The sequence below is a fragment of the Nyctereutes procyonoides genome, unplaced genomic scaffold (assembly GCF_905146905.1).
Source record: "Nyctereutes procyonoides isolate TBG_1078 unplaced genomic scaffold, NYPRO_anot_genome, whole genome shotgun sequence".
NCBI lineage: Eukaryota > Metazoa > Chordata > Mammalia > Carnivora > Canidae > Nyctereutes > Nyctereutes procyonoides.
In genome coordinates, this window is record NW_026575137.1 from 15238482 (window position 1) to 15264323 (window position 25842).

The 25842-nt window shown below is 39.4% G+C and overlaps 1 protein-coding gene across 1 annotated transcript in view; it reads right to left on the reverse strand.

Annotated features, from left to right (window-relative positions):
* Positions 1–5936: 5936 nt before the first annotated feature.
* Positions 5937–25842, reverse strand: part of SNX31 (sorting nexin 31) — a 60076-nt gene continuing 40170 nt past the window's right edge. Inside the window, 6 exon segments of the mRNA XM_055303435.1 lie at positions 5937–6988; positions 9934–9960; positions 9962–9991; positions 16087–16164; positions 19014–19127; positions 25489–25692. Coding sequence (XP_055159410.1) covers positions 6896–6988; positions 9934–9960; positions 9962–9991; positions 16087–16164; positions 19014–19127; positions 25489–25692 — 546 coding nt within the window. The 3' untranslated portion in view covers positions 5937–6895.

The window sequence follows — 25842 nt, forward strand, 5'->3', positions numbered from 1 at the left end:
TTAACCAACAAACGAGTAAGTCGCAGGATATAAGACAAGTAGAGCATATATATCTACACTAGAGTTAGATTTATTTCAGTTCCCCAACAGTTTAAACATTTAAACCACCAGAAAAAAAGTGAAGTGTGTACGTGTGCCAGGCATTGTATGTGCAACACTGAGGGAAAAAAATGGAGTCTAGGAGGATAATCTGTTCAGCAACCAACACAACTAGAAATTAAGTATGCCAGCAAAAGCTTCAGAAAGGGATCTCTCTCCCTTTATTAACTGCAAAGTAAACATTTAGGTCTTGAATTTCTGGACCTACGTTAAGAGTCAGATCCCTGGAAAGAAAAAAAGAACTTGGCTCCTCGCTGCAACACCCATTTGTTGTTTTCCTTTGCACTTATCCATGCATGCCAGAAACACACGGATTTTCACACATACGTATGTTAGACTACTGTATGTGATGGGAACATATATAGTGCTTACTCTGATTAAGCTTCCCTTCCAAAAGTTAAGGAACTGATCACGAGTAAGGGAACACCTTTTGCAAAGGTTTAAGCAAATGCATTGCTTTGCAAAGCCTTTAAACGTGACTGGTGAGATTATGCCCATGACCACCAGATCTCAGTCGCTGAGTAATGAGATATGAGCTCTTAGGGATGTGGAAGTCATATCTTACTTGGCATATAGGGATTATGTGCGAACCTGAGAAATGATCTCCCAAAAAGCACTGTTGTATGTCGTTGAGAAAAGCCCATAAAACTCTCCAGAGTCCATAAGAAATGATGATGTCCACATATTTGATCATTTATTTTATACTTCAAAACAAGCACTAGAAACTCAGAAGTCAAAAGGTTTGTAAATGTTTTCCAAAGCGGGCAAGGAAAGCCAATAGGAGATAATATGGAAAAGCTGGTAGCCCAGGTTGGCCCAGCCTTTTCAACTTTCTTTTCTGGCCCTAAATTTCCTTCCTAACCTTCTAATATTCCCACTCATTAGAGACTACACAAGTTCAGGGTTTGTTAGGTGTGGACAAAGGAGAAAATAGGGTGGGGTTCATGCTGGGGCCAGAGGGCTCTGGAATGTCTGCTCATTCCAGAAAATGAGCAGCTGGTTCCAGCAATCTGTGTTGTTAAAGGGTCCGCTCCAACCCTGGAACAGTGCTTAGCTCACTCTGGGGGCTCAAACCAAACTGACATTTTAGGCTTCAAGGGATCTTAACTCTCATATTCATCTCAAAATAAGCTGCTAGTGATCAAACAGAAGCAAAGCTCTTCTCCTTCTATCTAGATCCTGAAACATACTCCAGGGAATGAGCTTTATCAGAACTTGCCTTAGATCGGCTCTCTTCCTCTCAAAACACAGAGCTTGTGCTTTCATTTCTACCTTTACAAAACTGCAATGCCAAAGTCAGGAGGAAGCCTGAGGCTATTTTGCTCTGACAACTCTTTTCTGCCAATACAACTGGACTAATACATGTTTTGAACTTAAACACCTGACCAACAAGAAAGGAGACTTTTGACATTTTTACGGGGTGAAGAAAAGGGGAGGTGAATAAGTAATGTGAATTGCTCTTAGCCTATGCATTTGTTTTAAGGCAAATAGAATCAGAAAAGACAAATTATTTTTTTATAAACCTCAAAAATGTATTTTGTGTGTCTATCTTCCAAACTCGTGGTACATTAAAAAATAAATGGAGTTCGCTGACTTCTGTGTTTTTGTCATGTTATCCAGCAGGATTTTTTTTAAAAAATTATTCATTTATTTGTTCATGAGAGAGAGAGGCAGAGACACAGGCAGAGGGAGAAGCAGGCTCCATGCAGGGAGCCCGATGCGGGACTCGATCTCAGGTCCCCAGGATCACACCCCAGGCCAAAGGTGGTGCTAAACTACTGAGCCACCTGGGCTGCCCCAGCAGGATTTTTTTAAACAAGTCCCCAGGTAAGGGAGTTTGCACTCAAGCAGTAAGATTTTAGGATTTTTTTTTCCTAAGTGAATTCACTAAGATCTCAGCCCCTGTTCATCATCATCCTTAGACCACATGTAATTTTTGTTTTAATTTTAACAAATGAAAAGAGAAAAGGGGATATGAGAGAAGAAAAAAGGGGGAAAGACATCTTGAACACAAAGAACCCACAGTTAATTGCAAAGGAGAAACTAATACTGACATACGTAATTGATAGAAAACCAGTTACCTGTAAGAAATCTTAGATTTACCTGCTATGGTATGTATTCAATCAATACATGAAAAAAAAAACCTCTGATGGGGCACCTGGGTGGCTCAGTTGGTTAAGCGTCTGCCTTGGGCTCAGGTCTTGATCCCAGGGTCTTGGGATGGAGACTCCACATGGGGCTCCCTGCTCAACGGAGCGGCTGCTTCTCCCTCTGCCAGCTGCTCTCCCTGTCGTGTGCACTCTCTTGGTCTCTATCTTAAATAAATAAATAAAATAAAATCTTAAAGAAAAAAAAAAAGAAACTTCTGACAAACAGCCTTCCTATTTTCCCCCTTAACATGGTTCCATACAAATCATGGAGAGTGGAACCACTTTCCCTTTTCATATAAATAATGCACACTTGTTGGTGTGGTGCCTCTGGAATGCATCATGCTCCACCAGTTACAGTGAAGCAAAATCTGTACAGTTGATTTTTGAATAAAACCTGTCTCCAAGTGGTTAACTTTGCACCATGTTTCATAACTGCCATTACACTTGTTTTACCCGTGATTTTTGCAGAAAATCAAATTCTAACTTCTCTCGATGGGGACCCAGATGTAGTAGATTCCTGTCACCTCTTCCTCTGCACACTAGACCCAAAACAAAGAGGGGGACCTCTCCAGAAATTCTGTGGGGACTAGTTTTCAGTGCGAATGAGAGCAGGCATGTGCCCAGAAAAGCCAACTCACACTTCTAGTTTCAGCCTGCTGCTCCAGGCACCTCCACACCAGACAACTTCTGCACGGCAGAACCCATCAAAATAAGGGCTCGTGTGGACAGATGGAAAGTCCATTAGGAAGTACAGCCAACTCTGTGTTCCCATATTTCCGGGACAGAAAACGCATTCAGTGCAGGAACAGTGCAAAATCACCAGGGTCAGTGTCTTTAAATCAACTGAGTGTCTAATCTCTTCCAAGATGTTATACAACCAAAGCCCATTTGGTTAGCTGAAGACTTTGCCCTACAGAAAAGTATATGGGCTACAGAGCTAGACCAAAGAGCCAAACCCATGATGTACTTTTTCTATAGCTCTAATTTTTCTTATCTGGAAAACTGTTCAACACATGACTTCTTTCTTAAGAATACAACAAATAGCTATTACATATTTATTACAGATTTTTAATAGATTTTATTTATTTGAGAGAGAGAGACAGATATAGCAACAGAGATAGTGAAAGACAGCATGAGCTGGGAGGAGAGGGAGAAGCAGACTCCCCACTGAACAGGAAGCCCAACGCAGGGCTTAATCCTAGGACCCAGGGATTGTGACCTGAGCCAAAGGCAGCTGCTTAACCAACTGAGCCATCTAAGTGCCCCCAACAAAAGCTATTACAAAATAACTTATAAGCAAAGTACAATTGTACCTCAATAAAGTGGGGGGAAAATACAATGGTAAGGCTGAAAAGCCATCTTCTAAGAGATTATTGGTGCTAGGTATACGTTTTCTTTTTTAAAAAAGATTTATTTTAGAGAGAGAAAGAGAGTGAGCAAGCAGGGGGATGGGCAGAGGAAGAGAGAATCCTGAAGCAGACCCCCCACTGAGCCTGAAGCCCAATGAGGGGCTAGATCCCAGAACCCCGATATCATGACCTGAGCCAAAATCAAGGGTCAAGAGTCTGCTGCCCAACCGACTGAGCCACCCAGGCGCCCTGGCCATACATTTTCTAGGTTAACTCAGCATGCTTTATTTTGAGGTGATAAGAGCCAGCAAAATATGTCTTTTTCTTGACTATTCTTCTAGGATCCCTAATGACAGGATTGAGATCACCCTAATGAAGGAGAGAAGTACCTTGCACTCCAACTCCTGCTGTCCAGAGTCCACATGGGCCCTGGTGAGCCCTGGTCCACACACTGTAGGAGAAGGACTAAAAAGCATCTGAAGAAGTAGAGTTGCCTCTGTTGCTGAGTTCTTTTGTTTTGTATCATAGAATCACTTTGGCCATTATTTTCCCATGAAGCTTGGAAATTGTTTGGTTTTCCACAAATTAGGATCACTTAGCTCTTCTCAAAATCACTTTGAGAGTGAACTTAAGGTAATTTCTAATTTACATATGTAGCATAAAGTTTGCTTCCCATGTGTCCACATGGGGATGCGTGCAAGCCACAAGCTCACCACATACTGTGCACATGATTCTCTCTATGGGACCCACAGGGGCTCACACCCTGGGAGCCTATCAAATCAGCTCTGCCCCTTTTTCTTTTTATATTTTGTGAACTTTTCACACTCGTGTGTTTTTGCCTGTGAGCAGAGTGCTCATGCTAGTAATTCGAGGAGAATGAACAGCAACAGAAACAAATACATATGTCTAGAAGTGGGAAGAAGTGATGTTGGTGAAAGCAGATGAATCAGGAGAAAATCTGGCTGATGGGGAACCCATTTTGAAGGTATAAAAAGAGTGAATCTATAGACTAAAGCATATGCTGGTAACTTCCAAAGCCATGTCACACCACTTAGAAGTTACTTGAAGGATTTCATAAGCTGCCCACCTTTTACAAAGCTCTTGCACCGGCTCACATCTTGTCCCATGCGGAGGGGCTATGTTGCTGGGAAGGTTCCGCCCAGCAGCACCAGGTAAGAGTGAGGTTAGCACCCTCAGAAGAGATGGGGTCCCACTTCTGGCTTCTCTCAGAGCCTGCAGCAGGGAAGGCCACTCTGGCAGAGTTTAGGCTTTTCACCCAATGATGAAGTGTTCTGACTCAGAAGCAATTCAAATCTGAAACACCTAGATAAAGATGGGCCCAATAATCCCCAAAGGAGCTAATAGTTCTTTCTTCTCCCACATAACTGCTAAGGAATGTGTCATTTTACAAAGTGAGTTTTGAGTTTTGTCTTCCACTAGCCCATTTCCTTTCTTTTTCATGGTATAGACCATGGAATGCACGCCATCACTTGTTTCTTCTTGTATCCTGATATTGAGGATAATCTCAATGTCTTGGGGGAAAAAACCTATTAAATACAATCCTGTTTTTGTCATCTCCAAATACAGGGTAAACTGCTTGTTTTTTAGGAATGCTACATTTGTGTTTGCATATTTACTGATCCCTCCTTGCTTTTAGCTTTATCTCCTAAGTACTCCCTAACCTAAAACTTTGCCAGAACAGAGCAGGTTTGCTCATCATTTCCTACTCATTCTCTCAACAGGGCCTATCTTATCCTTTCCCATGTGTGTCCCCATCTCTCCACTGCTTCTTCAAAGTCCCTCTTCCCCATAGGCCTTCCTGATCACATTCCCGACTTCCTCTGACACACAGGTTCATGCCACACATTGGCCACACACTGCATGTTGTCTGGGATTACTGGCTCTCATGTATCAAGTTGAAATATCTGAAACTGCCAACATTCAACTATTTTTGACCTATAAAATAGCAACTGGGGATCGTTTAATCTAGTATATGCACCTTTTCACCCCAAATACAAATTCTCTTTGCATTTCTAGTGTCTCCAATAGGCTTTTACACTGTGTAGGTGTTTGCTATTAAAAAGAAATTACCTATTCTTAAACTGGCAAAACAGCAAACTTCTATTTTAATCTGAAAATGTATCCTGATCCATTAATACCATCACCATGGATGATTTGAATGTTTACGACTCCCCTCCCCTGCAAAACATCCTCCTACTGCCTGATATATAAATATAAAACTTTATGACATCAGAAGTTATGGCTAGAGGCATTACTTTAAAAACATTACAGGGCTTTAATAGATTCTATATTTCAGAAGGATCATTTTCAGGATTTTCATCAGTAAATTTTATATTCACAAGAATATATTTCATATTTATTACATAATTAGTTACACAAACCAGTTAGAAAAGAACATTAGAATATTGCACTTTATCTAATTACATTACATAGATTCCTCTGTCCCTCTCCGTTACTGCAGTCTTAATTCCATATATAATTACATTCATTATGATAAACTGAAACTAGATAAGGAAAAATCTAGTGAAAAAATACACATACTTCTAAAGCTAAGAGACTTACAAAGTATCTGATATTGAGTGGAAGGCCCCACACACTGCTTTCCAAATTAGAAATATTCAAAATAGCATGCGATTATTAAACTGAATTCCATATTCTAAAGATAAAATACGATTATATCCATGGAGAAATAGAGAACCGGGCAGCCCATTACTTTGAGTACATCCCTATTGGTAGGATCAGAATTATGTAAGGGAAGAAATTAATATTTCATCACCTCCTTGCTTGGTTCTATGGATGGATCAGTGAAATCCAGATTTCTTTTCCAATGATTCCATTTCTTAGAGCCACATTATCCTCAGGTGATGAGTCATGTCTTCAGAACTTAACCCCAAATACATTTATAGTGTTTTATGGTGAGCCTTCATTCACGGAATATCAGAACATATAGAGAACTTCATCAAGCCAGGTACACATCTATTGGAGTAAAAAAAAAAACAAAAAACATAAAAACTTCATACTAATTGATTTGGATTTGCCTCTTGTCACTTATGAGTCATTAAAAGCAAATTGTATAACTTTGGCTCATATTTCTTTTTAATCTTAAGATTAACAGCATCCTGAAGTAGTGTTGGGGAATATGGTCCATCTTGATATCAAAAGAAAATGAATGGGCTCAAATTTCTTCCACTGGTGGTGGGCAGCCAATGTCAATCCCCAAGCTCTTTCACTGTCCAGACAGCCCTAGAGGACATTTTAAAACGTGAGAATTTCTCTTCAAAGGTCTTCTTCCTTTATGGTCCCCAAAACACAGTCAACTTCGATTATCTCAATTTTGTTGTTTCTTGGTAGAAAACAAGAAGAGTCTTTCTGTTGTGAAATAAACAGAGAGATCAGAAATCTATGTGAGAGGAAATAATTTCCATAACAACAACAATAATTTAAAAGTCAAGAATGTTAAAATAATATTTAAAAGGCAACAGAAAGGTTACATTTATTTTAGCCACAGTTATTTCAAGTGGGTTTTCCCAGTAGAAGCTTTTAGGGTAGGTGTATGTGTGTTAGGGCTGAGGGCGCCTCCTACTGGTATGCCAAGGTAGACCTGTCCAGAGGGCCTTTCCAGGCACTGGGACATTCCCAGGTAACATTTGAACACTGACTCTTTCCTCCTTTCCCCCATCTCTTAAAGCTATGCAACTTTCAATTTTTAACTCCACCCAAATCTTTCGTGCACACCTCACACAAATACAATTTTTAACAAGCTTTATAGTTATTTTAAAATATTTTAAGAATTTAAAAATATTTTAATATTTAATATTTTTGCTATAAATCTTCAGTGACTGAATAGTTGGCTTTCAGTATTTATGAAATCTCAAAGACAAGGCCATGGCTTTGTCCCTGGTGAAATAAATGTGTCTCAATGGGCAGATAAGCTAAAAAAATTTTTTCTATGAGGGATTTGTCTTGATAGAGAAGTCTCACGTGGTTAAAGGAACACACTTTATTGGTTAAACAACAAATTGCTTCAGTTGCAATACTGGCTCTATCATTTATTTATTCGCTGTGTGAACTTGAGCAAGTTACTTAACCTTTCTGTGTTTTCAGTTCCTTTGGCTATAAACCAAGGATAATAATAACAGCTGGGTTGTTATGGGGATTAAATGAGTTATATGTGGAATGCAGTTATAACAGTGCTTGGCTCAGGATAACTCTATATAAAGGTCTGCTAAATAAGTTGGAACTCAATATACTTGGACAACTTTTGACATGCTGGCCCTGCCTAGAGCATGAGGGAGGTTGGCCTGTTTTAGCATTGCTGCTCATCTGAGAGGATATCTGAATTAGTTTCAACGTTGATCATAGTTGTGCTCTGTGTTATCTGTTCTTCTAAAACAGTAGCTCTCAAAATTGGACATGCATCAGACTCATCTGGAGGGCTTGCTAAATACAGATTACTAGGGCAGCCTGGGTGGCTCAGCGGCTTAAGCACCTGCCTTCATCCCAGGGCATGATCCTGGAATCCTGGGATCGAGTCCTGTGTCGGGCTCCCTGCATGGAGCCTGCTTCTCCCTCTGCCTGTGTCTTTGCCTCTCTCTTTCTCTCTCTCTCTCTGTCTCTCATGAATAAATAAATAAAATCTTTAAAAAAACAAAACAAAACAAAACGAAAAAACACAGATTACTAGCCCTCATTCCTAGGGTTTCTGATGAAGTAGGTTTGGGGCCTGAGAATATAATTTCCTAAGTTCCCAACGTATGCTGATGCTGTTGCTTTAGGGACCACACTTTGAGAACCCCTGTTCTAGGATAATAGTTTCAATCCTGACCGTACATTACACCACCTGAGGAGCTTTTAAAAATTCTGTTGCCAGGCCCCTAGACCAATTAAGTCACAGTCTTTGAGGATGGGGTCTAGCCAAGATTTGTTTTTAGAGCTCCCCAGGTGATGCCAATGTGCAACCAAGGTTGAGAACCTCAGCTCTGTGCTAATCACTATGCTGCCGCTGAATTTGAGTGATGGAGTAATTACTACCTATATTTTAAAGGTCAAGAAATTGAAGCTTGGTGCTATGTTCCCCACTGGGATGCTTGCTATAAATGCTGATCTGCTAAATCAATATTTTGGAGTGGGGCCCAAGAATCTGCATTTTAATAAGCACCTCAGGAGTCCCTTAAACATTTAGTTTTTTGATATGCCTGAAGATACATCGCCAGTACATGGCAGAATTCTTATCTCCTGTCTCTGATCTAAGCAGCCAAAAATGCTGGTGTTATGAAAGAGAGTAAGCTTTGCATTTAGTCTGTTTTAAAAATTTTTTTACTGAGCTTATTCACTCAAGAAAGGACTTTTTTTTTTAAGATTTTACTTATTTATTCATGAGAGACACAGACAGAAAGGCAGAGACACAGGCAGAAGGAGAAGCAAGCAGGGAGCCCGATGTGGGACTCGATCCCGGCACTTCGGGATCACGCCCTGAGCGGAAGGCAGACGCTCAACTGCTGAGCCACCCTGGCATCCCAAGAAAGGACTTTATTTCATTTTTATAAATACTGTATTTATGTACTTAGTACCTTTATATACACAGCAGATTGTGTAACAGGAGCAGACCAATAATAAATTCTATTCAAATTTTACTTGGAGGTCACTTTTATTTCATTTACATACCCTAGGATTTGAATCTAGAAAGGAAGGGTTAATTATGAACACAACTCTGGAGTCAAATTGTCTACTTACTTCCACTACTGATTACTGTCCAACCTGGGGAAGTCACCTAACCTCTCTGTGCTCATTTCTTCTAATGATTTATAAGACTTTGGTGAGAATGAATGTGTTATTCCACATAAAAGTGCTTAGGACAGTGCCTGGCAATAAGTGCCTACTAATGCTTTCTATTGTGATATTTACTGTTACTGTTATCTGCCCAACAGACCTAAATGCTTCAAATAGTATTTAATAAACTTCAAGGTTGTTTTATACAGAGTACACTGCAGAGAATTCATGAAGCTAAAATGTAAACCAGATTTTCAAAAAAAAATGCATGGAGTGTGGAAAAAATCACTAAAGAATTTTGTGTTCTTCTTGGAAGTTTTCTATGTAAAAATGCAGGAAAGCATGTCTCTTGGCCCTATGGGGTACTACAGTAAAAATACTGTACTTCTGTGATGGTCCTCCAATTGGCCCAATTCTATGCAGAGGAGCTTCTGAGAAGAAAATTCTGGCTTATTCTTAAAAGTAAAAAGAGTTTGGTTAAAGGGGGGAAAAGGACAGATTTATCAAAATTATAACGTATCAATTACATAATTTTACTCACAGACCTGGCTTTGTTGAATGTGGTATTTTTTTACTTTTGCCTTGTTCTGGAACTTCAATCTGCTAAATAGATTAGTAAAATGTCAGTCAGCACAGCCTGGAGAAGCAAGCACACAAATAATCTATTTAACTAGCACATTTCCCCTTCCACAATAATCCTCTTAATGGTCTCAAAGGCAGCCAGTCAGCAGGCACACCTGCTACCCATTGGCACATTCCCCTTTCGTTTGCAAACGTACAAATGTTGCAGAAATTGAGCCCCCAAAAGTGAAGCGAAGCCTAATGTTTAACACTGGTGGTTACCTATAGCTTTTGTGATTTAACACAGCTTCTCAAAGGACTTCACACAAAATGAACTCCTAAATCCTAAAATAATCCACAGAGCCCCAATCCATACACTGAATCAAAGCCAAGTGGGGCTTTGATTAATCAAAAGGCACCACTAATTAAGTGAAGATCAAACTGAAGTTTAAGACACTTGAATATACCTCATATGCATAAGGTAAACTTAATATAACAGGGACCCAGCAGAAAACAGATGGCACACTCCTGAGGAGCGTTTTAAAAAGAAACTATTTGGGGCACCTGGGTGGCTCATGGTTGAGTGTCTGCCTTTGATCCCAGGGTTCTGGGATAGAATCCCACTTTGGGCTCCCTGCAGGGAGCCTGCTTCTCCCTCTGCCTGTGTCTCTCATGAACAAATAAATAAAATCTTAAAAAAAAAAAAAGGAACTATTTAATGGCAGTGCAGACAGGATTAAAGTGAGTCCATGAAGGGATGTTGGAGATCCCAGGGGCAGTGAGGGGCTCACGGGGAAATTTTACCATTCCTAGGCCTGAAGGGTCATGGGTGGCAGCTGGTACTGGAATGAGGAGAGCGAAAGCTGCAGAGAGGAAGAGGCTGCCTCCAAGAGCCTGGCCTTCAGCAGAAGGCTGCGCCAGCCACAGAAACCCAGCAGGGACAGAAGTGGAGAAATAAATCCCCCAATCTCACTTTTCTTCCACACTCCATCCAGTCTTGCTGGGTTTTCCCGTGGGTCAGAGAGCAAGGTAGCAGCACACAGAGATCAGAGCACAGAGCAGGGTGGAGTCAGAGAACCCAGAAAAGCGAGTAGTGTCTGGCACAGCCAGGAAGCATCATCTAGGCAGGGTTCAGGAGGAAGAGTTCTTCTACTCTTCCTACAGGAAAAGAACACTCTTATGAAGCAATTAGCATGATGTGCATGGCTCAACTTACCACTCAATGGCCATAACTATCTCCTTACTAATTGCCTTTCTCCTCCAACAAACTCCTTGACTCTGGATCCTCAAATCTCCAACAATTGCATGGTAAATAGAGGTATTTGTAAATGAAAGGATGAAGTGAGACTTAGTTGTTTATCATTGTTTCTTATTCATGAGAATATAGAGAGGAACATTTCAAAATAAGTGGGATAAATAACATGACATTGCAAAAGGGCATGGTCTTTAAACTCCAGTTAACTTAATACTGTTATAAAACAGATTGCTTTGGAGGAAGGGTACTTGGGTGACTCAGTCAGCTAAGCATCTGCCTTTGGCTCGGTCATGATCTCAGGGTCCTGGGATGGAGCCCTGCATCTGGCTCCCTGGTTCAGGGGAGAGCCTGCTTCTCCCTCTCCCTCTGCCTGCTGCTCCCCCTGCTTGTGCTCTGTGTCAAATAAAATCTTTTAAAAAAATTGCTTTGAAAGACACAAAGGACTTCCTCAAGGTTGGTATTCTTAATAGAAATGTTCATATCTTTGAAGCCTAACTAATAATTTTTTAAAAACTAGTTATTAGGGATGCTCAGGTGGCTCAGTCCATTAAGCGTCTGACTCTGGTTTTGGCTTAGGTCATGATCTCAGGGTTATGAGATTGAGCCCCACATCAGCTCTGCGCTCAGTGCAGAGGCTGTTTGATATTCTCTCCCTTCCCTCTCCCTCTGCCCCACTGCCCGCTCACATTCTCTCTCTCTCTCAAATAAATACATAAAATATTTTTAAAAATTTGTTATTAAGTCTTGGTAAATGAGAAATTAATGCTCTGTTGTCTTACGTATGTTGCTAATATTACTGTCATTGCTTACAATATTACATTACAGCCTGTAAGTATTCTCGTGCAATGAAATACAGAGTTAGTGAAAACAGCTCAGAATCTTTCTCTCTCCTATTCTCCTTCACCTTCCTCCCCTTCCTATGTTGAAATAAATAAAATAGAACCCACTATGAATGGTAAGCAATTTCTGATACAATCTGTATCCTTGACTTACATCAAGAAGGGCTTTAAATATTTTATATACTGGGGGGATAAAGTTGTTGGAGGAGAGAGCAAATCTTTTTTTTTTTCATAATGCAGTATTCTTATACGTTCTTCTTCATCAACAGGTAGTTTCTTTTAATAATCTGCCTATCTACTCCCACATGGTAATTTCTCCCAGCTCTCTAAAGTTTTGTCCACCTGCTATGCTCAGATCTTTCTCAAATGGGCTGGGATATATCTGTACTTTTTCTGTTTTCTAGACAGTGCCAAGGGTTCAAAAGCTGACATTCCTGGGACATAACACTGCCCTTGCTGTTTCCCCTCCTCACCATGTGACAGAAACATACTTTAAAGCATGATTTCTGAGCCCACTGGCCTTTTACATAGTCTGATCTTGCCCCAAATGAAATAGTAATGGAAAGAAAAATACATATGGTGATGTTAGTTGGCATTGGGGATAGAGGTATGAGGCAAGCCAAAATCAGAAAGCCATTTGGTTGTCATTTTCCAGAAAACCAATTTGGATATTCAGAACCTCTTTTTGAGTAAACCTGAGGAAAAAATATACAGATAAACTAGGTGTGGATTATTAAAAATAGAAATTTTTTTTCAGTTCAGAAAATTAGTCACCATCTTTTCCTGATACCTCTCATATATTTAGATTACAGTTCAATATATAAGATAATGACAATGATACACTCATAGGAGCACATCTATTGCATAAAATACATCTGCTTTCTTTTCTTGATGTCTTTTAGATTTCTTTCAATGGCAGAGATTGCTGATAGCCTACTTTAATATCTATTCTGCCCTTCTTTCTTAGTAATACCACCCAAATATATTTGGAGAGACAACTACCCTCTAAAAAGACAGTGTTTACCAGACTCCCTTGCAGCTAGGTGTAGGCCTGGGGTGTGACTAACTTTTGGCCAATGAGCCATAAGATGAAAATCTGTGGGACTTTGGAGATCCCTTCTTAAAGAAGAGAGGTGAGCCATTCATATCCATTCATACTTGCTGCCTAGAATGTGGAAATAATGACTGGAGCTCCAGCAGCCATTTTCAACATGAGGCAAAAGTCACAAACTGAAGATGGCCGAGCAGAAAGGTCTCTGGTGATATAATGGAGCCACCATCCCAGCCTTAGACTGACTAGCTCTGGGTTTCTTTTAGATGAGAAAGAGACAAACTTCTGTTTTATCTAGGACACTTCTGTCTTGTTTTTTGTTCTTCATTATATATAGCCAAACCTACTACCAACACATACAGTTTATTTTCAAATAAAATCATTCTTAAAATTCTGTTCTAGTTAAAAGGAGCAAATAATAAACATTTATTAAAGGTTTTTGCATAGGAGCATAGCTTTAAAAGAATGTTATGATTTGTTTCCCTTCAGGTTTACAGTTAATACTGCCTTTAAGACTGTAGGATGAGGGCAGCCCAGGTGGCTTAGCAGTTTAGCACTGCCTTCAGCCCAGGGCATGATTCTGGAGATCTGGGATCAAGACCCACGTCAGGCTCCCTTCATGGAGTCTGCTTCTCCCTCCGCCTGTGTCTCTGCCTCTCTCTGTGTCTCTCATGAATAAATAAATAAAATTTAAAAAAAAGACTAAGATAATTTTGTTGTGTATTTACATTGTTTAGTACATTTATTTGATTTCAAATTTTAATAATCTCTTCAGAAATGGTTCAAGTCTTACCTTTGAAAGCATTGCCTATAGCTAAGTTAAATTAGCACTAAATTGCTTCTTCAAAGCCTTTCTTCTTACTAGGATAAAATAATACTATTTAATCTCCTTCTAGGGACTATCTGCTTTATTTATGGGGTTTATCTGGTTATAAGTTCCTTAATTTCTCTCCCCCTCTCCAGATTCTTCATGATAATCAAAATCTTGGAGTCTATTCTGCCTTGCAAAATAGAGACCTATAGATCTCAGTCCCTTTTATAAGTCCCTAGTCCCCCTTTATAAGTGATACATGTCAGTTTAGACTTTATGTATTTACCTATAAAACTAGTGAATATCACAGTCATACATTCACATGGCTACTTTGAGTTCCACAGAATGACTTGTTCTGGTCAACTGTGCTTTGTGAGGAAGCTGGAACTCAGTATACACTCAAAGAGCTGACCTGTCTGCTCTCTTCACTTTCCAGGGTTTCATTTCACCCAGGGGTTTGCAGATGAAATTTCAGGTTGAAATGTGGACTATCCCTACAACATCTCCTTGAAAACCTAATTTCCTTTTAAAAAATTTGTTTTTATTTTTTTATTATTTGTTTTAGAGAGAGAGAGAGCAAGAGGGAGAGAGGGGGAGAGAATCTCAAGCAGACACCCCTCCTGCTCTTGCTGAGTGCAAAGCCCGAGGCAATGCGTGGCTCCATCCCATGACCCCAAGGATCATGACCTGAGCTGAAAACAAGAGATGCTTAACCAAATGAGCCACTCAAGTGCCCCCAAAATTCAGTTTTCCAGAGAAAGGGTCTTAACTTTTCAAGACCCAAAATAAGAAAAAAAAAAAAAAAAGCTCACAGAAATAAAATTTGTTGAGTATTTGGATAAAGCAATGCAATAGCGAGTAATATGCTGATTTCACTATCGGCCCCAGAGAAAGTATAGGTTTCAATTTGTGTGCAAATATGAAGAATGTAGTTACAGTGATTGGTTGTTTTGTTTTTTGTTTTTTTTTTTTTTGAAAACTTTAAATAAGTCACTACCTTCTATTATTTAGTAAACTCTTTAGCTAGCTATTCACTGTTCATGTATCTCCTGCATGAAGTAGGTAGCTTATATTTTATTCACCCACATTTGAGAGTACTTCTCCCTTTTAATGGGGCTACTTCAGTTAACCACTTTTTCTTCTTCTTTTTATATATATAATAATTGGAGCCTAAGGGGGTCCATTCTGCCTAAGAGGTTAGATTTTATGACCTCTTTTTAAAAAGAGCATCCACAATTCTTTTGTTGCTTTGATTTGCTTCTACAGTACATTTTTGAATTGTTCAAATACCAAGAGGGAGTAAATTTTATTTTCCCTAGGAAAATATTTTCAGTTCTAGAAGGAAGAGAAATAGGATAAAATGTAACTATTTTCTTAGAAAAAAGCTGCAAAGTCTAGTAATGAACAACGTTAAACTAAAGATGTCACCTATCTTCTTTTAAAGGACTCAATTTAAATGAAAACATTAGGGAACATTTTCAAATATGTTCTGTTGCATTTTTAAAATATCAGTATAACATTCTGCAAAAAAAAATTATGTTTATAAATGTCAACCAGGCATTAGTATTTGTTAACATTTTTAAACTCCAAGTGTACTGTCTTACTTGGAATATGCTTGCATCATGATGGTGACAAGGCAAGTAGAAAAGTTTAAAATCTCAGTGTCTCTTTTTACTGCCTGCCACCAACCCTTTCAATGGGTTACTAGGCCTTTATTGAAGAGACTAGAGAGGCAAAATTTATTTTACACTCAGAAAAATGTATAGCCTTGAGAGCTTCTTTTATTCTATGGCTTCTTTCAACCCCTAATGGCATTTTAATTTGGCACAGAAGTTTCAAGAAGCTGAGTTCTTTCTAGAGACAAAATGATAGAGCTTATTTAAGTTCATCGCTGCTGTGTTAAAGACCTCTCAGGATCCTGACTTTATGATGTAGTTTTTATGGTAAATCTGTAATCTTCCATTTGGGGGAAAGCAGAGATTCAAGAATACAGAGCAACGTAAGGACCCTTCTCCTTGGAAAAAACAGATTGAATTCTAAAGACAGCTTGCAGAAGGCAGAGGAGCTCACTTCTGGGAGGTTGGGTTCCTCCCTTGAGGACCAGAATTTATCCATGTAGGTTAGTGCTGGCTAATGGTAGGAACTTAAGGTGAAAAATATACACAGATAAAGAGAACTTGCCATTTCTGGATTCTCTGCAGCTAGCTTTACCATCTTTTCTGAGATCATCTTTTTCAGGCAGCTACTCAGCAAAAAAGCCTAAAGAATCCAGGAATAAAGAAATCTCTTAATTAAAGAGAACTTGTCTTTCTTCCCTCCTCACACCATAAAGCAGATTTTGAGCTCTGCTCTCCAATCCTATGCCTTTAAGAATTTAGATGTCTTCTTTAATTTCCATAAATTAGCATAAGATGCAATTAGCAAGTACCCATATATTTTCTCAATTAGATGGATATACTTACAGTCAATTTTTAAAAAGACAGAGAACTCATTACATTTACTATCTTTTTCCCTCTTAAAACTTCCCTTCCTATTTTTCCTGTTACTTTGTAAGCAGCTGTTTTACAAGCAACAAATAACTGTAAAAACCCTGCTTATTATTGTAATCAAATCAACCGATGATGATTGATCTTACATTTAATTGTATGCATAATTATTGAGAGACCTATTACTAGGCATAAATGGTAACCTGTTTGAAAGGGTATATTAGCACCTTATGGCTTTTACTGAACTAAAAAAAATGGTTTTTTATCACTTTCTTGTTTTTATGGTATCTTTAATCATTCACTTTTAAGACTGATGGTTGCCCCTGATATCATCTGTGGCTTTTTGTTGGCTCATCACTGTTGGTGCCAGGATACACAGTAGACACCCTACTACACAAAAGCTGGGGTTTCCTTTTTTCCAGGATCTTCACTCCATGTCCCAATTTAAGGTTTCCTACAATTTCCCCACTTGCTCCTTTCCCATTCAACCTCTCTCTCCTTTGTCCTGCTCTCAATTCTTGGCTTGCATACTTCTCTTTTCGCCCTACTAACATTTGAGACAACTAAAGCTCAAAGCTTGAGGCTATAGGACATTACTATAAATTTATAGCACAAATTGATACTATATAAACTTATATACGGCACTGAAGGGAAGGGGTGATGGAGAGGAGGAGAAAGGAAAGAGACAGAAAATCCAGGTTGGGATTGTGGAGGGTAGGACATAGAAAGTAGAACTAGAGGGAGAATGGCTACATATAGGTAGTCATCTCAAAGTCTTGCAGGGCTGTAGACTTGACAGGAATTTATTTAAGGGGAGAGAAAGCAGGTAGAAGAAAGGCACTACTACCAATAGGGAAAGAATAAAAGATGTGGGATTTACACACAAAAACAAATTTTGATTTCTTGGTTTAGCTAAGAACTAACCCTGTTCATCTGTGCATATATAGAACCTACACAAAACCAGGGTATGAAATAGTTGAACCACATAACCAGCATTGATAAAGCTAGGAAAGGTGTTTAATAATGCCCCCCAAGATGTGGACTGGATCCATATTCTTATACAATGTGCACAGATATGTAGGTTAAGACTTGGCTATGAACCAGGTAAGGTAAGGTTTCTTGAATATAAAGGCACTGAGCCATTGTTTAAAGAAAGGGTTTAGAAAATATTGGGGTCCAAGCCCTCATTTGTATTTGAAAGGCACACAAGCCACACTTCTGCATTTTGCAGAAGTAGCTCTTCGGGTACATATCAATAAACCCACACTCCAAAGGAAATAAGACCTTACCAGGAATCCTTTAAAAGAATGTTTATTGCACTCTCTATAGTGGCTTAAACTCATTTGGTACAGACTAGATTAAAGGACCATAATAAAATTTAACTACTGAATTTAGCATTCTGGGCAAGGGTAGGTGGTTTCACTGCCAAAATCTATCTGCATCTCTCCAAGTGACTGCAAACCATCCTACCATTTCCCTAAGGATGTTTCATATTCAAGGTGAACCTGACGGCCCATTTCTTTAACCTAGAATTTGGTTTAGCACTTCGTGTTTTTCAGAGGACCTTGGTATCTATTACCTCATGATTGTACCTATACTAAAAGTAGAGAGTTTTGGGGAGCTTTGGTTACCTGAAGCCAGAATGCGCAAAGGAACTTAGTGTGATCACCAGCGACTTAAGCTGAATGAAATGCTGACACAAAGATTACTTTGATATTTTGGTTTTGTTTTAGAACATTTGCAGTTTTGATTTCAATTTGAAGTTGCTTGAATTCGTTCATAGAATTTTTCAGCTGAATTTGGTGTTTAGAAAATTGAATCTTTTTTAAAAACTTTTATTCCAACTTTATAAACCAATGGAAGACCTAAATAGTTTGGTGTCCAGCAATCTCTCCTCTCCTAATAGAACCTTGATTTTGTCTGATGACAAAGAGCCCAGCTCATGCTTACTCTAAGTTGATCATGAATTCTGTTCTTTTTTCCTAAATACTTGATTCCCAGACTGCCTTGAGCTAGGAGTGGTCATGTGACTCAGTCTTGGCCAATGAGACATAATGGAAAGTCTACTGGGGGCTTCTGAGGCAAAGCTTTTGCCTTCCACACCAAAGGGATGTCAATCATCTACTTCCAGTATTCTTATTGAGATAAAAATCTGTATTGTCTAAGTTAGAGGTCAATAAATCCAACCCTTTACTTGTTTTTACAAATTTTTACTGGAAAACAGCTATAATCATTTGTTCACAGATTGTCTGTGGCTATTTTTGCGCTACCACAACAGAATTGGGTGGTTGCAACAGATACCACATGGACCCCAGAACTAAAATATTTACCATCTGGCCCTTTGAGAAAAAGTTCAAGTACCTTTGGACTAAGTCATTATTGAGTCTTCTGTTATTTAGTAACTCAATTCATATCTAATTGATACAAAGGCTGTGGTGACTACTAGTCAAATAAAACAAAATGAAAAATAAACAAAAAAAACAGTATTATAGGTCAAAAAAGAAAGTGTATATTATATTCTAGTACTCTGCTCCTGTTGGGTTAGGGTAATGTGTTATGTTCATCCTAGCAAGCAAGAGGGCATTTCAGCACTGGTACTCATGCTCTGCCCTGATAACTCACCTGTTTGGTGTAAATAACAAACCACTGCCAGCGGCTATCTTCATTATACTGAAATCTGAGCTCTAAGTTCTGGTTGAGAGTTCTCTGGGGTCCATCCATATCCAGCAGACTCCCCTATAGAGAAAAGATATTATTTGATATCCAATAGAAATTGAAGTGACTATTAAGTGCTGGGCAAAACACCAAAACAAGTGATCCTGTTACTATGCCCAAGAAGCTATTAGTCTATGAGGGCCTATGAAATTAAGTCATCAGTTTGGTATGATAAGTATTAAAGGGAAGCAAACAGGTCTATGGAAGGAGGTAAGATGGGCACCTAATCCAGACTAGGAGGGTAAAGCAGGCCTCCTAAGGGGGGTGGTATCTGAGCAGCAGGAGTAGACATTTTCCAAGTTTGTTGTTGTGGGTTTTTTGGAGGGGGGTAGAGGCAGGGGTGGTGACAAGTGGTTCCTGGTAGGAGAAATAACAAGTGCAAATGCATTGAGGTACAAGAGGACCTGGCACAGTGGAGATGTGGCAAGGGATTGAGTGTGGCTAAAGCACGGGCTGCAAGTCAGGCAGGGCAGTGAGTGAAGAAGTTCAGAAAGGCAGCATGGGGCCAGATCCTGAGGGCTCTGTAGGAAGCAGCTCTGATTTTTGCTATACAGCAGCTATCCCTCTTTTTCCCAGTAATGGAGTCTCAAATGCCCTTGGGAAAACCTTCTGCCTTCCACTGGGTCCATGTAGGTAGGTAGGACTATTAGTGAATGCTACCCTCCTGGAGGGGGTGGGGCATACGACCCAAGTTCAGGCCACTTGGATAGATGCCCTATATGCCCCTTATTTGATTCCAGAATGAAGAGATCCAAAGAGCAGGTCCTGATAAAGAATTCCTTGTTTCCTAGAAACCTTGAGCTCCTTTGGTTCTTGACTTTCCTAAGCCTCTGCTTCTGCCTTCCTTTAAGTCAGTGGGTATTCCATACCGCTCCAATAAATATCCCTTTTTCACTAGAGCCAGAAGTGTTGCTTTCTATTGCTGGCCACCAAAGAGCACTAGCTGTTACAGGTTTTATAAGCTAAGTTAAGGAGTCTGAACTTCATTTGAGAACAACAGGCATGCATTAACTGATTTTAAAAGCTGAATAATAATTAGCTTTATATTTTAGAAATCTTCATCTGGCAGCATCAGAGTAAAAAATGAACTGAAAAATAACTGTTCTCAGACACTGAGCGAGAAGGCAAACAAATGAGGTGAGCCCTAGAGTTACCTAGTTTACTGCCTGGAGGAGTTTCCAGGATACAGTGCAGGACCAGTGAACCCAAATAAAGCCCAGAGGTCTTGCCAAGTTGAAGAGAAAGAGATAAAAGTTTGAGGAAGTTGAGTTTAGAATTTGTGGGGCAGAAGACCACAGACAAGGACTTTTATGTAGAGTTCAGAGCTCCAGAGAGCGCTTTTCAGATCTTTGGCTGAATAACGATCTGTGCATGTGTGGGAAGAACCCTCATACGCTGCTGGTGGGCACATAAAATGGAGCAGACTATCTGGAAAATAGTCTAGAAGTTCCTCACAAAGTTAGAAATAGAATTACCACCATGGTACCAGTAATTCCACTCCTAATCATATACCCAAGAGAAATGAAAACCTATGTCCACACAAAAACTTGTATACAAATGTTCATAGCAGTGTAACTCGCAACAATTGAAAGATAGAAACAACCCAAGTGTTCATTAATGAATGAACAAATAGGGACACCTGGGTGGCTCAGCGGTTGAGCATCTGCCTTCAGCCCAGGGCGTGATCCTGGAGACCTGGGATCAAGTCCCACGTCAGGCTCCCTGCATGGAGCCTGCTTCTCTCTGTGCCTGTGTCTCTGCCTCTCTCTCTCTCTCTCTCTGTTTCTCATGAATAAATAAATAAAATATTAAAAAATGAATGAATAAATAAACAAAATTTTGTATATCCATACAACAAAATATTATTTGGCCATGAAAAAAGATAAAGTGTTAATACATGCTACGATAAGAGTGGACCTTGGTAATGTTATGCTAATAAGTAAAGAAAGCCAGTCACAAAGATCATGTTTGACTCCATTAATCATGAAATGTTCAGCATGGATAAACCTGAAAAGACAAGATTAGTGGCTTCTTAGGGCTAGTAGGAATGGGGGAATACATATGAGCTAAGGGATACAGGGCTTCTTTCTGAGGTGATGAGAGTATTCTAAAATTGATTGTGGTGATGGATGCAAAACTCTGTGAATGTGCTAAATGCCCCTGAATTATATGCTTTATGTAAATCAATTGTATGGCATGTGAATTATATCTTGATAAAGCTGTTACAAAGGAAGGGAATGACTGTGTAGTACTGGTGAAGGGACAGATACATGCATCATAGAAGAGGAGAGAGAATCCAGAAATAAATCCACACAAATATGCCCAATTGATATCTGACAAAGGTATAAAAGCAATTCAGTTAAAGGACAGGATTTGCAACAAATAGTGCTGGAGCAAGTAGATTTCCACATGCAAAAAAGGGAACGTTGTGCTGTCTTTCACACCCTACATGAAAATTAACTCAGAATGAATCATGGACTTAAATGTATGACCTATAACTGTAAAACCTTTAGGGAAAAACTCTAAGAAAAAATTCTTTAGGATCTAGGGTTTGGCAAAGAGTTCTTAGTCTCGACACTAAAGCACAATCTATAAAAGGAAAAACTGATGAATTAGAATTCATCAAAATTAAAAACTTTTGCTTTGCACAAGATCCTGTTAGGAGGATGAAAAACTGCAGAGTGAGAGATGCCTCAGAGAGATGGCTCAGTGATTGAGCATCTGTCTGCCTTCGGTTCAGGGCTTGATCCCAGGGTCCTATGATCAAGTTCCACATCAGGCTTCCCTCGGGGAGCCTGGTTCTCCCTCTGCCTGGTCTCTGCCTCTATGTGTCTCTCAAGAATAAATGAAATCTTTTTTTTTCTTTTTTCTTTTTTTTTTTTAATAAATGAAATCTTTAAAAAAAAATACCATCCCACACTTACAGAATGACTAAACTAAAAAAACAGTGACAACACCAAATGCTGATGAGGATGCAGAGAAACTAGATCACTCATGCATCCCTGGTGGGAATGGAAATTAGCACAGCCACTCTTGAAAGCTGTTTAGCAGTTTCCTAAAAAACTAAGCATGCAACTTCCATGTAACCCACAATTGTACTTCTGAACATTTATGCCAGAGAAATGCAGATTTGTGCTCTAAAACATATGTATAAATATTTATAGGAGCTTTATTCATAATAACTAAAAACTGGAAACAACCAGGTATCTTTCATTGAGTGAGTGGTTAAATAAATCTTCCTTCCATGCCATGGAATACTGCTCAGCAATAAAAAGAACCAAACTACTAATATAAACAACAACCTGAATGAACTACCAGAGAATTATGCTGAGTAAAAAAAGCCAATCCTAAAGGCTACATCTGATTCCATTTATAGAACATTTTTTTTTAATTTTTATTTATTTATGATAGTCACAGAGAGATAGAGAGAGAGAGGCAGAGACACAGGCAGAGGGAGAAGCAGGCTCCATGCACCGGGAGCCCGACGTGGGATTCGATCCCGGGTCTCCAGGATCGCGCCCTGGGCCAAAGGCAAGCGCCAAACCGCTGCGCCACCCAGGGATCCCCTATAGAACATTTTTAATCAAGCCCTTGTTTTTATTTATGTTTTTGCCTCCTAAATGCAGCCAATTCTTATTATTCACAGCAGTCGTGTTCTGTAAAGTCACTACAAACACTGCACTACTGGACATTTCCAGGGAAATGCAGGGTTACATTCCTGCAAACCTCTGGTCACAATATTTCATCAACTGATCAATACATAACCTTGTTTTAGGAATGTTTCTGTTTTTTTTTTTAAACAGTTTTCTTGAGGTATAATTGATGTAAAAAAAAACCCTGCACATATTTAATGTATACAATTTGATGAGTTCAGACATATGCATACATTCATGAAATCATTGATATGGAAACAAAGGCATAAGAAAAATTATTAAATATCCTTACTGCCTACAGTCCTTGAAACAGGCAGAGTGACCTTCCTCTAGGGACTCAACTGCCTCGATGTTAATACTTTGCTAAGGGCAAAAGGCAACCTTAGTCTGATTCCCAGATTCCTGTAAGTCTACTTTAACATGTAATAATTCCTTTGGAAATTTTCTTTGTATCTACCCACCCCAAAGATACAAGTTGGCAATCATCCTCCAAGTATATGACCCACAGATATATGTCTGAAGGGTCTCATGGCCCAGGTTTTATTAGATGGTAACAAATGACCTTTTCCTAACAATATCTAGTCCCCTCAAGGTCCTGGAAAACTTGCTTCCAAAATTCCTTAGAGTCTTATGCTATCCCTAACCCCTCCTATCTTGAAAGTACATAATGGGCCACTTCCCATGACCCCAGTACAGCTCTTTCTGCCCACGGGTCCTGTCTCCTTGCTTTAATAAAAACCACCTTTTTGCTCCAAAGACATCTCAAGAATTCTTAGCCATCGGCTTCAAACCCTAATGTCTTTCCTACATCACCAGGACCACAATAAAAATAATGAATATATCCATCACTTTCAAAAATTTTACACAACACTCCTGAAATGACACAAGGAGCGGTTCCTTGGGGCTAACAAGAGGTGTGACAAGAGAAAGTGGGCACAGCTATAAAGGCTGATGTGAGAGGTTCTTCAGATGATGAAAACATTGCTTGTACCAAGGCCAACATTCTGGTGTTGATGTTGTGCTATAAGTTTGCAAGATATAACAATTGGAGAGAAGTGGGTGATGTGTACCCAGGATTTCTGTACCATTTCTTCTAACTACATGGGAACCTACAGTTACATCAAAACTAAAAGTTTAACTAAAAATAATCAACTGTTTAAAAGCAAAAATAATTATAATGTAGCAGGAGGCTTATATATGTAGAAATATGGCAATAAATATCACAAAAGGGAAAATAGAAATACATTGTTTTTACATTTTTTATGAAGTGATATAATTGAAAGTGGAATGTAATAAGTTCACAAGAAGTACATAATAAAGTCTAAAGTAACTGAAAATAAATGAAAGGGCATACCAAAAAAAATGGTGTAAATAAATGGGTTCATAAAATGCCTAATCAAAAGAAGGAAGGAAAAGAAGGGGGAAAACTGAACCTCAAAGAAATAGACAAACCCACAATTAGGTTTTAGGGTTTTAACATTCCTCTTCTATCAGTAACTGGTGGAACAAGGAGAAAATGTATAAGGTTTCAGGAGATCTGAACGCTCTCAACTGCTCAACTTAAAGAATACTGCACCCAATCATGGAAGAATACACATACACATTCTTCTCAAGTGTATGTGGAACACTTACCAAGATAGACCAGATTTGGGGCCATAAAACGAGTTCCCATAAGTTTCAAAGACTGAAGTCATATGCTGATAATGTCAAGATTGCTGGTTTGGCATTTAGCAGGTGTTAGAAGTCCTGTTTACCAAAATCAGGGAACACAGTGGGGGAAATCCTGAGAGGGTGAGGATGAGTTTGGTTTGGGAAAAGGCTAAGTTTGGGATGTCTGTGAGACATGCAGTGTAGACAATCCAGCATTAAGAAATACTGGACCTTTTGACAGGGATGTAGGCGACTGATTCAAGAGAATATGTAGAGGAAAGATGCAAATGGAACCCCAGGAGAAATGAGCCTTCAGAAATGCTCAGAGGAAGAGGAAGCCCAAAAAGGACAGGGGAGAAAGGGGAGGGAATTCTGAGAAGGAGGAAATGGTTGACAACACTGAATGCCACAGGGAGGTCTAGTATTGTGCCAGCTAAAAAATCCCCATGGATTCCATGGATTTAGCAACTGGGGGGTCACGGTTGTTCTAACAGAATTTGTCCTCTACTAGTTAACCTCAGTTTCTTGTATAAAGGGGATAATCCCACTTAGCTCCCTGAGTTACCGCAAGAATTTAATTAAATAATAATAGATGTGGCAGTGCCAGAACAGCATCTGATCCAAAGCAGCCACTCAACACATCTGATCATGGGGTTTCCTCTGGGAGGAGATGGCAATGTAAGTATGATCCTTAAGGAGAGCTCTACTGTTCAGTGTCCAGTTTCCAAGGGTAGAGATCTAGTCAATACTGAGTATGTAGTAAGTACTCAGTAAACAGTAGTCTTTGTTTCACTGTGCTCTATTACTATAGACACCCTTCAAGCAGTAGAGAAGTCTGTTGCTGTAAAGTGGGGAGATGGGTGTCTACTGATATGGATGGGACACTCATACCAGACAATAGACAGGTTTTACCATTAGGTGATGCTTAATGTGGCCTAGATGCCAGTCCACTCAAGGTTGTGATGCAAATGGCAGATCACTCTCGCTACTGCCGACTTTGTCATCCAAAGTCAATAGGATTTTTACACTATGGGTAGAGATTTTAAATCATAGGTAAGGCAAAGTGCCAAGATACTCACAAGGAAAGTGACCTGCCAGCACTTCACTCTGTTCATCTGGAAAATGATTTCCTGGGTCTGGTTATCAGGCAGGGTTATGCAGCAGCTGATCTCATTATTGCCAACAGAAAGGACGGCCCTGCAGCCGGGTTCCGGGTAGTCACAGGTACAGGGATCCAGCTGCAAGAACCCATAGTGCCGTACCTCTTGGGATAGCTCCAAAAACTGCTCCAGGGGTAAAGGTAGGGCAAAAGAAGCAAAAGACTACTTGAAAAAGGTGACAACCTTATGTTAGAAGCTATTGTCATTCTACTAGAACACATGGAATTAAGCCACAGTCAAAGCGCCTTTTTCTTCTGGATGATTCACATGAAG